Here is a 15,422-nt window from a genome sequence, read left to right on the forward strand (position 1 = left end):
CAGTTGATTTTTCAAGAATCACTCAAAAAACAGAATTTGTGCATCCATGGAGGCAGCCGATTCATGGCTTTTATTAAAGCTTTCTCTGCAGGTGCAAAAACACTTGGGGGCTTAATTCTTGTTCTCCATTCCTTCTTTTGCAATGGTGGCCAATTTGCCAGGGCGCTGGACTCGGGGCCAGCAACTTGCTGCTAAGAAGCACTGGAGATTGAGAAGGCCAGAGCACCAGAAGAAAAGGAAGAGATGCTGAGAACACAAGATCTGGCAGCCCGGGAGGGACAGTTGCTGAGGGCGCCCCTGATAAAACCGAATGCAACAGATACGCTACAAGGACAGAACATCCCCCTGAAACAGCAAGAACTGAAATGGAGGGAACTTAAGGAAGGAGAGGAGGAAGGAGGAAGGCGTATGGAGTGTCGGAAGAGTGACAACTGCGGGGCTACTCTGGTGGGAGCCCTGGCTCCAATCCCCCCAAGCAGTCCAGTACAGCCCCTCTGTGGCCCCTTTAGCCAGGAACAAGGAACCCCACCCCGTCTGAGAGTGTCCTTTTCACTTTGACGTGTATCTCAAGTCCTTGACTGCAGGAGAAAGAAGTGCTGAGATTCTTCAGGTACCAAGCTGTCCTCGCTTCTTTGACGGCAGGGGAACCCCCGCTGCAGCAGGTGACCCTTCAGCGCTCCGCCACATGGCTGCCACCCAAAAAAGTCCCACCAGTTTTGTGCAGATGTCCCCAGGACTGTGAGGGGAGGCCCACGTGGCGAGTGGCAGGTCCCTGCAACAGAAGAACCGGATGAACTGGGGGGGAAGTCAGCCAGAATGAGCAATGGTGCGCGTACGACACGAGCGGTGTGTGTGTTTTTAAAAAGAGAGCGCACGCGCTGAGAACCGAGTTCTGCCTGGGGCTGCTTCCTCACCAGGCGGATGAGAATGTATGTGGGCAGGAGGCCAACACAATGTTGACATCTGCACTCTAGTCGCTGCAAAGACTGGATGCTGGGACTTGATGAATAAAAGTTGTGGGGAGTGGCCAAGTGGACAATGCAATGGGGACTGCCCCTTTGGGCAACAGCAGGGCCAGGGCGCACGGGGACACAGTGCCATAGCTTCTCGTTAGCAGGCATGCCGGTGCTGCCGGCCACCTGTCCCCACCCCGCCCCGGGTTCTGGCTGAGCTTAGCTGCAGTCCTCACTGGAGATGCAGAATATCTGGGGGCAACTGGGCTTGGAATTCAAACTCCTTCACTTTAGGAATCTACAGAATGATATGGGGTTTTATGGTATAGAAAATCAACTTGGATGCTGTGTTGCACTCCGTTTTACTGTAAGACCAGCCCGAGACCTCAGTAGTGGATGGTATATAAAAGATATGGACATAAATAAGCAACACACACAATCAGCCTTGGGGCCATTCTGGGGAAGGGGTGCCTAAAAACGGGGGGTGGGAAGCAGAACGCAGCATTGCTTCTGCCCAGCGTGGGGCTCCCGCTGCCTCTTGGATGGCTGGGCGGGCTGCTCCCAAGCTGACATCTGATGGTGGAAGAGGGGAAGGAGGACCTGGAGGGAAAGTGAGGCAAAGCTGAGGCTCCGTAGCGTGTCCCGGCCTGGCCATACCTCAGGGCTGCGCTTCCAGCATCAGTCGGTCCTTCACTTTATCTAGCATGAAGTAGGAGAACGGCTCCGCCTTGATAAAGGTCATCATAATTAAAACCACCAGCACAAGGGCTGTGGCAGCTGGAGAACAAAGCACAGGGGAGAGGGGGGGGTAAGTGTGGGCTTTGGTGCCCCCTCCACAGCAGCCCTTACAGGCATTGCCCCTGGACAGGCGTGGCCTCCTCTCCCATGGGGTGCCAAATCTGACCTGGCTGACGCCAGCTGCGGCCACAAACTCCACTCCTCAGCACTGCTGCACGTGTCCTGCATGCAAGTGAGGAACTTCCAGATGGCCACCGACCCGCCCTTTTCACCCAGTCGCTGATGCCTGGGCCATTTGCTGCCCCTGCAGGGTTTCCTGCGGCCTGTAAGGTTTGAAATGCCTTTCCAAAGCTAAATTATGAGCAGCAAGAGCTTTACGCTAAAACATGGGGCTATTTATGGTGTTTTGCGCCTCCCACGGTTTTGCCTTTGCTCACGCCCGTGGCCGGCACACAGTTCCCGAGAGCTTTTCTGCATTTCAGTGGAAAGACTCAGCAAACGGGCGCAAGGACGGCAGCCCCATCAATCGTGGTGGGTTCTACTTCCAAGTGAGCGTGAGCAGAACAGCCCCACACGTCCCACAGAAGATCCAGAGAAGTCATCCCACCGATTCAACTGGGCTGAATTGAATTTCAGAACAAACCTGTGCTACCGACTGTAAAATGGGATTACTCACCTAAGAGGGGCAATAACAAAATCTCAGCAATCGCAGTTTCCTTTTTATAACTAATTTCAGGGGCAACTGTACTCTCTGAGAATAGCAAAAGAGAAGGAAAAGCAAAATTCATTAAATCTAATACGCACAGAGATATACATTCATTTATACTGTATTAACCCTCGGGCTCATCTTGGATTGTGGGCAAATGAATCATGAACTATTACTTATTTTTATGGGCAAAATAAACTAATTCTGCCCATCTTTCTTGGCAGCAATCCAAACTCACAACGGAACCATAATGTAGGATATATTTTTCATAACCTGCTTTGGAATTTCTCTAAAAGATAAACACAGCTTTACAGGGGTTAAACCAAACCCTGTACCCTGTAAGGAGGGGAGGGACAGCATGGTCACCTCCGTGATGTCCAGAATTGTCTATGTGCATCTGGGGGATGAGTCTGGGGTTGCAGGAGGGATGCCTTGCAGAGTCCTGAGCGCATTCAGTGGCACATCTTCCCCAGGAGAAGCCCCTCCCCCCTGGGGGCTGATGAAAAACAGACCATATGCAAGAACTAAAGTGATTTCAAACGAAAGAGCTGGGGGATAAGCTGCTCTCAGCCAGATGGGGGGTGGAGGAGCAGGGCGGAGTGGTCCGAAAGACAGGAGCAAGCCACCTTCTCTGAACACCAGTTCAAGAACTGTACCATCAACAAACACCCAACTCCTTTGAAGCTGCCAAGACAGAGCGCAACAGGCCAGAGCTTTCCAAAGGTTTCTGAGGGGCGGCTTCCCCATCCCTAAGCAGTGATCCCGGTGGTCCTCAGTATGACTGCATCATAATCTCTTTTCTGCCGCAGTCCTTGCCCCAAGGATGAATGTTTGAGGGATTTCTGAGTTCACTAAGAAAGGGAGTGGCCACCAAGAAAAATTCTGGCTCCTGTCTCCTAGCTGAGTGGATCAGAAGAAGCTGTCCCAGCTGCTCTAGGGACTCTGGGATACAAGCAGCTGAGCTCCCAGGGAGAGAGTGACCAAAGAGAGCAAACAGGGAGAGCTAACAGGAGCTTAGTGAGGGAGATCCCTAATTTTTTGCTACTTCTTGTTTTCTTCTTTGTAGAACACTCCCTGTTTACTGATAGGCCTGTGCTGTTCATCTCAAGACAGGGGAAAGCACTGGTGGTTATAACAGGCCCAGCAACGAGAATCAAGACTGACAGATGATCCTTGACTATTTGTCTAACTGGAGTGAATGAGTTCAGATCTCCAGGACCTGACAGGTTTCACCCTGGAGTCACACAGGACCTGGTGGAAGAACTCTCAGAACGACCGTCCGTTATCTTTTTGAGAAATCATGGAGGATAGGCGAAGCGGCAGACGATTGGAGATGGGCTAATGTTGTCCCATCTCCAAGAAAGGAAAAGGAAGAAACTAGGAACTACTGATTAGTCAGTCTGACATCAAGCCCTGGGAAAATTCTGGAGCAATGGATACCCTCAAGAACAAATCCTGCCAGCCTAATCTGATTTCACCTTTCAATTAGGTAACCTCCCTGATGAACTGCGGGAATGCTGTGGACAGAATATATCTTGACTTCAGAAATAATATATCCAGACCTCAGAAAAGCTTGTGACAAAGTGCCCCGTGATCTCCTGATTCGCCAAATAGCTAAAGGTGGGCTTGAGCAATCAGGTAAATCTACAGTTGGCTACAGAATCAGACACAAAGCGTGTGCCTCCACAGCACTTTCTCAGACTGGGGAGAGGGAACAAGTGAGGTACCACAGGGTTCTGTGCTGGACCCAGTGTTCCTCAGAATTTCAATCACTGATTTGGATGAGGAAGGGCAAACGATGATCAGAACTGCAGACAACACAAAACTGGGTGGGATACTAATACCCTGGAAGACAGAAAGAAGAACTGGATAGGTTGGAGTGCTGGCCTGAAAACAACCGAACGAAACCCAACAGGGTCATATGCCAAGTTTGCACCTAGGAAAAGAAACCAAATGCAATGCTGCAAGATGGGGTATACTAGGCTCAACAGTATTGCAAATGAGAAGGATCTTGGAATTGTTGTAGATCACAAGCTGAATACGAATCAACAATGCGATGTGGCTGCAAAGGGGGCAAATGCTATTTTAGGCTGCATTAACAGAACTATCACTCACAAATCCCGCGAAGTACTAATTCCCTTTTACTCAGTACTGTTTGGGTCTCATCTGGAGGACTGTGCCCAGTTCTGGGCACCACAGGTTCAGAAAGATGCAGAGAAGCTGGAAAGTGAGGAGGGCGACAAGAGTAATCCAGGGACTGCAAACAAAGCACTATGAGGAGAGATTGAGAGGTCTGGGCATGTCTGGCCACAAGAAGAGACAAGTGAGGGGAGACAGGATAGCCTTCTTCAAGTAAGCAGAAAGGTAGTCACAAAGGAGAACGCCAGGATCCCTACTTGATCATCCCAGAGTCCAGGACACAGAATAACGTTACAGCAAGTGAGATTCTGGGTAGATATCAGGAAAAAAAATTCACTACTAGAGCAAGTACAACAGTGGAACCTGTGACCAATGGAATCGGCGGGCTTTCCCACAGTGCAAGAATTCGGGATGCAACTGGACAGCCATCTGAGCAGGATGGTTTAACTTGGCATCCTGTAATGGCAGGGGGTTGGACCAGATGGCTCCCTGGCCCCTTCCAAACTTACTACGCTATAATTCGATGAAAAGCCCCCGAAACAGATGTCCCCTCCCCCACAACCTGTGTGGTTTGCGTCTGGTGGCTGCGAAGTCTCTGGTGACACATCTGAGCTGCACCCCCGCTCATCTCGCTCATCCAAACAGTCCGCGTGGCCGTCGCACACCCACGCCAGGGTGTAACAGGGGGAGCCGGGGGCGCATCGGAAGTAGCCCGCCGGGCACGCTGCGGAAAGAGCCGTCGGGTGACCGCAGGCATCTGCTGACTCATCCGAGCCGTCCAGGCAGTCCCGGTGGCCGTCGCAGAACCGCTCCCAGGGCAGGCAGGGACCTCCGGCACCACACTGCTTCCCACGGCGCCCGCACGAGACGTTTCCCTTGTGACAGCTGCGCTCGTCGCTGCCGTCCTTGCAGTCAGGCTGTCCATCACACCGTGAGCACAGTGGCACCTGGCTGCCCTCTAGGCACTGGAAGCGTCCAAGGCTGCACAGGAACGATCCTGCAAAGAGGGAGGAAGGAAAGCATGGGAGACGGGCAGGCTGGCAGAATACTCCAGGGCCAACTGGTATCATCCAGGCCCATTCTTTGACAGGACCACTCAATGCCACTTCTGGTCAACTTCTTCTTCCTTCTCTTTCTCCTCCTATATTTTTATTTTATACTGATCATTTTAATTTTGTATTTGTAAATCAACGTATTTTTTGTATTTTTATATTTAATGGTAATTTATTATGTACTATTGTATTTCAATGTATTTTATCATGTTGTAAGCCGCCCCGAGGTTTCGGCAAGGGGCGGCATAGAAATGTTATAATAATAATAACTTGATATTGCTCTGGGTTGCTCTTGAAATTCAGTCCGCCCTGGACTTCCAAAGAAAGGGCTCCAGAAATGGTTCACCCTTTACACCAGGGCAGGACTCTGAACCTCCATCTCTACCCTGAGCGTGACCCCCCAACCACTAGCGGGAAAGCACTGAGAATTGCAACCTCACCAGGGAGCCCAGTTGGGAGAGGCTGAAGTTTTGTCCGTTGGCATTGACTCACAGTCAGTGTGCAACGAGATCCTGAGAGTCACATCACCTTGTGGCTAGTGTCAGATTCCTATTCTAATTCTTACTCTTACTCCTATTCTAATTCTTACACAAGAATTAGCCTGGTGATCAGGCTAATCACCAACTCTCAGCCTCACCTACCTCTCAGGGTCGTTGTTGTGAAGATAAAGGGGTAGCGAAGGAAGACTACAGAAGCTCATTTGGGTCCCTTGCAAGAGGAGAAAAAGTGGGATGTCAGGATGGTTTGTGGGAGGTGTGCCATGTAATCTCACTGCTTAAGGTCTTGTTGTTAGGCAAAATGGCCTGTAAAACACAACAGCTGCAGTGTTCTTATTTCCAAACCAAGAGACCATCAAAGCAGCACTCTGACCAGGGAGCTGACCTTTTATCCTGTCTGTTCTTCCCAGAAGAAGTACCCGCAAGAAGTTCCTGCATCTGATCTTTCTGCTTATGATACAACCTTTTGTATTTATTTATTTTATTCGTTGGCCAGGGCGACTTATTTTATACTGTTAACTTGTTTTATATTGTTAATTTATAGTATTTTAATCGATTTATTTGTAAGCCGCCCCGAGGCTTCGGCGAATGGGGAGGCATAGAAATTTTCCAAATAAAATAAAAAATAAAATAAACCTCCTGGGTCTTTTCCCTTTGGTTAATACAAAGGTCTTCTGAGCATCGAATGAGAGACTGAAAGGACAGCCCTTGCAGCCCAAAGGTCATCAGCTTAAGTGAGGGATCCTTACTCCTTTAAGTGTGCGATGCTATGCTAAGTCATGCAGAGTCTTAGCTCTGGGTCAGTTCATGCAAGATCAGGTTAAGGATGTTATAACCTGCCAGTTGTAGTCAACTCTAAGAAACTCAGAGGTAAATTAACTATCACCCCAACAAACAACCTACAAAGACAGCATTGTCTGAGTTGTTTCTAAAAGTGAATTTTTAGCCTTGCATGGAATTTTCTGTAAGACTTCGTGCAACTTTACTTGGGTACACATGCTTGTGTTTTTGCTTATCCTGGAGCCTGATTTTAACTGAGGACTTAGCTGTACAAAGATTAAGTGAAGTGAGAAACACTGAAGGAATGCCATAATGGCCGATTATGTACAAATGACAAGTTTCTTGGCAGGAAAAAGTATGTCAGCTGACCGAACTAACCAACAGAAAAGTTCAGAAGTGCCTGATTTGGGTAGGAATATCCCAAATGCCAGTATGAAATAGTGATTAGGGGGTCAAATCTCCACAAACCCTGACCTTTCATGCTGTGATGATTCAATGGCTGGGATGGGGAGATTACGAGTACCCAGGCTGCATTGAGCTACTCAGAGAAAAGATGGCATGTAAAATAGGGAGGTGAAGGCCATGGGCAAACATTCGGAAAACATTATTTTTCCTCCAAAAATTCTCCAGTTTCTTTCCAGATAGTCACATCTCTACTACACAAGTAGTGGAGTAACGGGTGCAAGTAATGGATAAATAACAGAGGAGTGCAAACAGTGAGTATATAATGCATAATCCAAGAAAATCCAAAACTGCATCTGTATCAAGTGCCTCTCCACTGCTGTAAATGGCTGGGAGGACCCTCTGGATTTGATCTAGAGCATGACTGAATACAGAGCAGGATCAGCCGAAGCCACATTCCACCTGGGGCACACCCAACCGTGCAGGTGCCTTTGGATCAGGCCCATCCCTCTCTCCATAGGTCATCTTGCAAAGTGCCATATGCATACACACAGCTGTGTAAGGAAACTGCCTCTCACAGTACTGCTACTAATGATAATCAGCGTTGTATGTGGGTTGTACTTGCATCCTGTCCCTGACAGCCAGTGAATCCATCTGTGCAGAAAACTCTGAAATACAGGAAATTTGTTGTGCAAACACTGGACTGGGGAGATCCTGATTCAGATCCTCACAGGGCTTGCAGATGACTTCGGGTCAGTCCCTCTCTCTCAGCCTCAGCTCCCTCAAAGAATACAAAGGAGGGGGAATCAGGGAAGCAACCCTGAGCTTCTGAGGATGTCATTGTGATAAGCTTTCCGTTTGTCTCCAACAGGGTCTCCCCATGGCATCGATGCATCAGGTACCTGGCAATTATCCGCTGCCCATCCTTTTCCTGCCCACTTTTTCTCAAGTAAGCCTTGCCTTCTGAAGATGTGCTCAAAGTTAACTGTTATAATAGTTTCCCTTCTTTCAAATCCTGTGGCATGCAATCCTATGCAAGTCTAGTCCAAAAAGAAGCCAGTGTGCCCCGGTGGCAGGACTTTTCTCCTCTATCCTGCAAGGCTACTAGAGAATGGTGGAACTGGCGGGAATTTTCCACTCCATACTTGCTCTGGACAGTTGGAAAATATAGGGCTTCTCTGACTAAATTCACACAGGACTGCACCTTTACTGCATTTTAAATTTTTTGCATTGTTCCCAGGTTTCCTGTGGCTTTTACTCCTATTTAAGACTATTTAAGTATTTTGTGCTATATTTATGGTTTTAATTATTGTGAACTCTCCAGAAAGTTCCAGCTATTTGTTAAAACCGAATGTAATAAATGAACAATTTTCTATAATTTTATGGCATTTTAATGTTTTATTGTTTTACTCAACTGGGTCTGTTTGTATAATAAGCTGCCTTGAATGCTGGATTTTGAAGCAGCTCTTTTGTACCAATTTCATAGTATTTTTGTGTTTGCAAGTGCATATATAGTTTTTGTCCGTTTTTTGACTTTTCTAAACTGCTTTGGGATCTGAAGCAAATGAGCAAGGCTACATAAACATGCCAGTGTTGCCGTCTGGTCCACAATTGATGGATGAGTTTCAGTTGCTGCGGCCTGATGATGTGGACAAGGTGCTTGGACGAGTACATCCCACCACCTGCTGACTGGATGCGTGCCCATCTTGGCTACTCAAGAAAGCTAAGGGCGGGATTGGGACCTGGATCCTGGAGGTCGTCGACGCCTCTCTGAGGGACGGCCGGGTACCTGCCCCTTTAAAGGAGGCAGTAGTCTGGCCAGTCCTAAAGGAGGCATCCCTGGATCTGGAGGTGGCCGCCAATTATAGACCGGTGGCCAACATCCCGTTCCTGGGCAAGGTGTTGGAGCGGGTGGTGGCGGGACAACTCCAAGCACTCTTGGATGAAACTGATTATCTGGACCCATTTCAGTCTGGCTTCAGACCCGGGTACAGTACTGAATCTGCCTTGGTCGCCCTGTACGATGACCTGTGCAGGGAGAAGGACAGGGGGAGTGCGTCCCTGTTGGTTCTCCTGGACCTCGCAGGGGCGTTCGATACCATCGGCCATGGTATCCTTCTGGATAGGCTTGCGGGATTGGGGGTCGGAGGCACTGCTTGGCAGTGGTTCCGCTCCTATCTCAATGGCCAATTCCAGAAGGTGGTGCTGGGGGACTATGGCTCTGCGCCATGGCAACTATGCCATGGAGTACCACAGGGGTCCATTTTGTCCCCTTTGCTGTTCAACATCTACATGAAACCGCTGGGAGAGGTCATCAGGAGGTGTGGGCTGCGGAGTCATCAGTACGCTGATGATACCCAGCTCTACCTCTTGTTCTCAACTAATCCAGGTGAGGCGGTGGCTGTACTGAACCGGTGCCTGGCTGAGGTTATGGGCTGGATGAGGGCCAATAAACTGAGGTTCAATCCAGACAAGACGGAGGTCCTGTTGGTAGGTGGGTCAGGCTTTGGGATGGGGGACCTTGTCCTGAACGGGGTTGCAATGCCTCTGAGGGACAGGGTCCGCAGCTTGGGAGTGCTCCTCGACCCAGAGCTGTCATTGGAAGCTCAGGTAACAGCGGTGGCAAGGAGCGCCTTCCTTCAGCTTCGGCTGATCCATCAGCTGCGTCCCTACCTGGAGAACGACTGCCTGGCGACTGTGACACACGCGTTGGTGACTTCCCGACTAGATTTCTGTAACGCGCTCTACGTGGGGCTGCCCTTGAAGACGGTCCGGATACTTCAATTGGTGCAGAATAGAGCTGCCAGGTTGCTGACAGGGACTGGGCGTTGTTCTCATATAACCCCAGTTCTCTGTCAGCTTCACTGGCTCCCCACTGAAGTCCGGGCCCAACTCAGGGTGTTGGTTATCACCTGTAAAGCCCTCAACAGCTTGGGACCTGGTTACCTGAAGGAGCGCTTACATCCATATATGCCCGCCCGCCGCCTGAGATCAGCGGGAGAGGCCCTTCTCCGGGAACCCTCCGTGAAGGAAATTAGGAGGATAGGTATTCGGAGGAGGGCCTTCTCTGCGGTGGCACCCCACCTATGGAATGCGCTCCCCAGAGAGGTCCGCCTGGCGCCGTCGTTATTTGTTTTTCAGCGCCAAGACCTTTTTATTTAAACGATATTTTAATTGTTAATCTGTGTTTTATTTAATGGTTTTAAACTATTGCCGAGATGCTCCAAATTTGTAATGTTATTCCATGTTATTTATCTTCTTTGTAAGCCACCCCGAGGCTTTCTGCCATGGGGGCAGCATAAAAATGCTATATATATATATATATATATATATATATAAAAATGCTAACAAGCCAACTCCCAGCTGAGCATCACTGTGATCTGATCCACCTGCATGATTAAAGCAGGCATAGCAAACCTGGCTTCAGAGGCTTACACCGCTGCAAAGCCTCCTGCATAATCTGTATAGGCCAGTCACGATGTCTGCCTCACAGGGTTGTTGTGCAGGCAAAGGCAAATAAAACATGCCATTAACAACCCAGTGACCATTGCCGTACTCTACAGCATGAACGTTTAAATGCTTCAATTTGAAGCAATTATTTTAGAAACCAAAATCGCAGGGCAAATGCGAGATTAGGTATTTCCGTGCTGCCCCCACACCACGCTAGCGGGCCCCGTCGCCATAGCAACCGGACAGGCCCCCTCTACGCGGCGGCGCGCGGGCCCGGCGGCGCGCGAGGCCAATCGGGGCGCGCGCCGAACGCCACCGCCCGCTGAGCGGCTCCAGCCGGGATCGGCATGGCGGGGCGGGGCGGGGCGGGGCTCGTGCAGGCGCGCGCGCCCAATCGGCGCCCGCGGGGGGCGCGGCTTCGGCGAGCCCACGTGCGGGTCGCGTCCTCTTCCCCCCCCTCCGGCCCCTTCCCAGCGGTTCTCACCCGTCTCCGCAGCCCCGAGTCCCCGGGGCACCGCCAGCTCTAGCAGCAGGAGCCACGCAAAGAAAAGGAGCCGCTCCATACCGCCGCTCGCGCCTTGACCGCTGCGACGGCCCAGGACAGCCGCACTGAAGCGGCGCCTGCCCCTAAAAAAAAAAAAAAACGCCCCCCCCGCGCAGGCGCACCACGCTGGGAGTGACGTCAACCGGCCGGACCGACTATTTTCCCGCTCCGCAGCCGCGCATGCGCAGTCAGCCCCTCCGCCAGCGCCATCGCTGCAGCGCGCCCCCTGCGCCGTGGCTGGAAGTGGGGCCCCTTGCTTTCCACTTGCGCTTAGGGGCCCGGTGGGCTGCACCGTGCATAGGCTTTCTGAACTATGCGGGCGGGCGGCTGCCAGCTTTGGACTCCCACTCCCAGAAGCCCCAGTGGGTTTCTGGGAGTGGGTTCAACCAAGTCTGTCCCGGGATCCGGCCTAACGTTGGCCAGGGATCCTGCAGAGCCAGCCTCGAGTCCCCACTCGGCTGTTGAGAGACACCCGGGGCCTCTTGGCCTACTTCGCAGGGCTGTGGGAAGGACAACATGGGGAGGAGGCGTGTGTAAACCGCTTCAGCTTCCCTGCAGGGGAAGACCAGGCGGGCTATAAATGCAATAAACAAATACATGGACAGCATTTTGGAAGGTCAAGACGACATGAACCCTCCATGGCAAAGAGCAGAGGCAACTGCTTTGTGGACAAATGGCGACTTGGGTCTCTCTCCGGCCATTCCACCCAATACCCTCAAACAGTATTTTGTAAATACTGCAAATACTGCAAACAGTATTTACTGGTAAAACAAAGAGGAGGGGCATTTCAGCCACCTCTGGTTCCTTGGGAGCGGGAATAAGGCATAATAGAAGCGTAAAACATCCAGTTTGTTCACGCCATTGCCTTTCTGTGGTGGGAAACTTCCGTTGTCCGCTCACCTGAAAACCTATTTACCAACTGGTATCTTTGCGCGCGTAGGTGAAACGTGTGGCTTTATACACACAATCCATTCACTTTTTGTCCTTGAATTAATCGCACACAAATTCCAGCGGGCTCCAGAACGTCTTGAGGAGGATCACAGGTTATCACAGCAACAGTTCGCTGGTGAGAGTGATTATGAAGGCAGGTAGGGAGGGGTGGAAATATGACCAACGGCTTTACGAATGTTGGCATTGGGCCCAGCCCTGGCTTTGCCCATTGGGCCAATATCTTGACTCGGTAACAGGCTGTGGGTACCTTGACCAGCAAGGCAGTAAGAGAAATGGCTTAAAATGTGGTTATATAAATATCTCACTATACGAAAGCTGGGCAGTGAAGAAACCTGATGGGAAGAAAATGGATGCATTTGAAATACGGTGTTGGAGGAGAGCTTTGTGAATACTCTGGTCCCACAGAAAGAAACTGCGTCCTAGATCGATCAAGCCAATCAATCAATCAATCAGGTTGTTTGCCTGGAAACCACCACAGAACTGAAGGTAGTGTACTTAGGCACGTCATGAGAAGGCAAGGCTCCATAAAGATGATTGTGCTAAGCGGAGTCGGAAGAAGAAAGGCTAAAGAAGGAAGATTTAATGGTAATTTATTATGTACTATTGTATTTCAATGTATTTTATCATGTTGTAAGCCGCCCCGAGGTTTCGGCAAGGGGCGGCATAGAAATGTTATAATAATAATAATAATAATAATAAGAAGAAGAAGAAGAAGAAGAAGATCACCAAATATGAGAGGGATCAATTCCATAAAGGAAGCCACAGCATTCCCTGAGCTGAGCTGAGGAGAACAGAACATTCATTCCTTTATGGGGCTGCCATAAGCTAAAAAACAGCAAGCTGGCACAGAAAAGCAACACTATGAAGCGGGCAGCTAAGCACCAGGAACTTTTACTTCTTTAAATGGCTGCCCCAAAGTTTGGCCAAGGAACAGAACGTGCGCCGCAGCCTTTCCCAGCCTGGTGCTCTTCAGAAGGTTTGAGCTTCAAGCCCCGGCCAGGATGGCCAATTTGATACAGAACGCTGGAAGTCGTCGCTCGAAATATCTTGAGGGCTCCAAGCTGGAGATGCATGACACACGCTTTCTTTCCTCGGCTCAAATTTTATCCTGACAGGAACTCTGTGAAATCAGTTCAGCAGAGAGATGGCAACTGGCCCAAGGTGGCCCAGTGAGCTCCATGCCCGAGGGCACACTTGAACCCAGGGTCCTGTAGCCCTAACTCAACCAAAGCCACTGCAATGCATTGCTTAGGCTGTCACCAAGGGCCAGCTTTCCCCTTACCAAAAATAGCTTGCATTGTCAAAAGTCCCTGGACCTTGCATGGCGGGCCGTCATTTTGGCCTGCTTTACTTGCCAGGGTTGGTCTCAGAAAGATAGCGTCGAAATACAATAAAGAAACAAACACAAGCGTCAGCCATTCCCTTGTGTTCCCTGTTTGGGGCTGGCGAAGATCAAAGGAATTCTCATTAGCTTGCAAGACTATTAAGTATTTGCTCATCGTTGGTGATTGGTTGCTGACCAGATACAGGCAGGCAACATTCAGCAGCTGCTCGGCTAGCATTTCTGATTCCAGAGCTGACTCGCTGAAGCTTCGGCAAGGGGCGGCATAGAAATGTTATAATAATAATAATAATAATAATCCACTCCTCAGCATGGTGAACATAGGTGAGCATTCACAAAAGCAGAGGAGGAGACGGTTTGCCAGTGCCACAGGCACTAAATGTGAAATGGAACTTGCAAAATATCCTGTGCTGGTCTCCTTTCAAGACCAAATTAGTTTCTGGTTGAATGGATGTTGGATTTGATTAGGCAGGGCCCTGGTTACGTTCCCCAAAAATCCAGTGTTTAGACAACTTCTGAGCCTAACTCCTGGGACTTCCCCACACATAGCAAGGCCTAGCAAGCCACAAGAATTGCACACCGATCCAAACTAAGTCAGGGAGCAATTTTATTTAAGTGGCTCAGCACCAACTACACTGTCTTTGTTACCAGAAATCCTTCTGCACGGGGTTACCTCACTGCTGGACCAATCTGGATGCTCCATACACACGGCAGCCTTGAGGAACCATACCCAGTTCATAAATATGGTTCATCCTTCGACAGTTCCCATTTTCGAGGAGGAAAACCTGGCGTCACTGGTTTCTTCTCCACTGTTGCTATGGAAGATTCCGAGCTGAAGAGTTAGAAATGGAAGATGAAGAGGGAATCTCACAAGGGGCAAAATGTGCATGAGAAATCAAAGATGACAACTAAACAAAGATGAGAACTAGGATTCCTTGTATGTTCAGTGTACTCCACAGTAAAACAAGGGGTTTTCTTCTAAAAGAAGTTAGAAGATTGTCAACTTTATTGAGATGGGTGGGCAACCCATGATTGATGACCTACATTTAAAAGCCCTCCACAAACTACAGTTTGCAGACTGCTAATAAAAGTGATTACTCCTGGAGGTCAAATGTGGTTTTACACAGAGAAGATTAACAATACTTAGAGGTTATGCAGAACCCCAATGAACAGAAGCTCAATTAGAATTAGAAAAACCACACATTAGGAATAGAAGCACTAGGTCCAGGCAGTCACCAGAAAATATTAGAAAGCAGATGTTTCCCTTCAGAAAATGAAGGCAACAGACACTGAATAAATAAATACAATTATATTTCTTAAAAACCAGAAAAAAAAGCAATTCATTTGGAGTTTGAATCAGTTAATAGCTCCTAAAGTAACTAAACGAAGTGCCAGAAGACGATTTCTCAAGAATCTCTCTGAAAATTAACTTCTGGCTAAGCAACAATTAACTTTTAATCAAACAATTAAGTGGCTTAGGTCAGTTTAGCTCTCCACAGTTTCGCTACAGGATCAAGGTGGCAGATTCTACCTGGCTGCTTGCATTCCAGGGGCCAATGTTTTCTGCGGTGACACAAGGACGACAGGAGGGAAAGTCTCTCGGCGGCCATCACGTGTACAGTAATAATTGTTCGCAAACTTATGACTGGGGCCTACAGGGAGGCATGGTGGTGGTTGAGTCCTAAAGAACAAGGACATTAAGAATGTCAGACGTTTGGAAAACCCACCCAAAAGTGGCTACTCTGACAAGTCACAGGGAAGTGTCCAGATTGCAACCCTCAGGTTTGCTCTGCTTTGTTATCCTGCTGGGGCAGCATATTGTGCCGATATTATTATTATTATTATTATTATTATTATTATTATTATTA

The 15,422-nt window shown here is 49.2% G+C and overlaps 2 protein-coding genes across 2 annotated transcripts in view; both read right to left on the minus strand.

Annotated features, from left to right (window-relative positions):
* Positions 1–35: 35 nt before the first annotated feature.
* On the minus strand, positions 36–11,334 carry CD320 (CD320 molecule). Its single transcript, XM_044421021.1, has 5 exons — positions 11,202–11,334; positions 5,099–5,533; positions 2,368–2,442; positions 1,611–1,730; positions 36–772 (listed from the first exon to the last, which is right to left on the minus strand). The coding sequence occupies exons 1-4, from the start codon at positions 11,278–11,280 to the stop codon at positions 1,612–1,614; spliced, it is 708 nt and encodes a 235-aa protein (XP_044276956.1). The 5' UTR covers positions 11,281–11,334; the 3' UTR covers positions 36–772; position 1,611.
* A 2,810-nt stretch (positions 11,335–14,144) lies between these two features.
* NDUFA7 (NADH:ubiquinone oxidoreductase subunit A7) overlaps positions 14,145–15,422 on the minus strand; it is a 2,705-nt gene continuing 1,427 nt past the window's right edge. Inside the window, exons 2-3 of the mRNA XM_044421001.1 lie at positions 15,086–15,291; positions 14,145–14,386 (exon numbers count right to left, since the gene is read on the minus strand). Of these exons, the coding sequence (XP_044276936.1) occupies positions 14,290–14,386; positions 15,086–15,291 (303 nt within the window). The 3' untranslated portion in view covers positions 14,145–14,289. The remainder of the gene's footprint in view (positions 14,387–15,085; positions 15,292–15,422) is intronic.

Source organism: Varanus komodoensis, unplaced genomic scaffold (genome assembly GCF_004798865.1).
Source record: "Varanus komodoensis strain SLA01 unplaced genomic scaffold, ASM479886v1 scaffold113, whole genome shotgun sequence".
Taxonomy (NCBI): domain Eukaryota; kingdom Metazoa; phylum Chordata; class Lepidosauria; order Squamata; family Varanidae; genus Varanus; species Varanus komodoensis.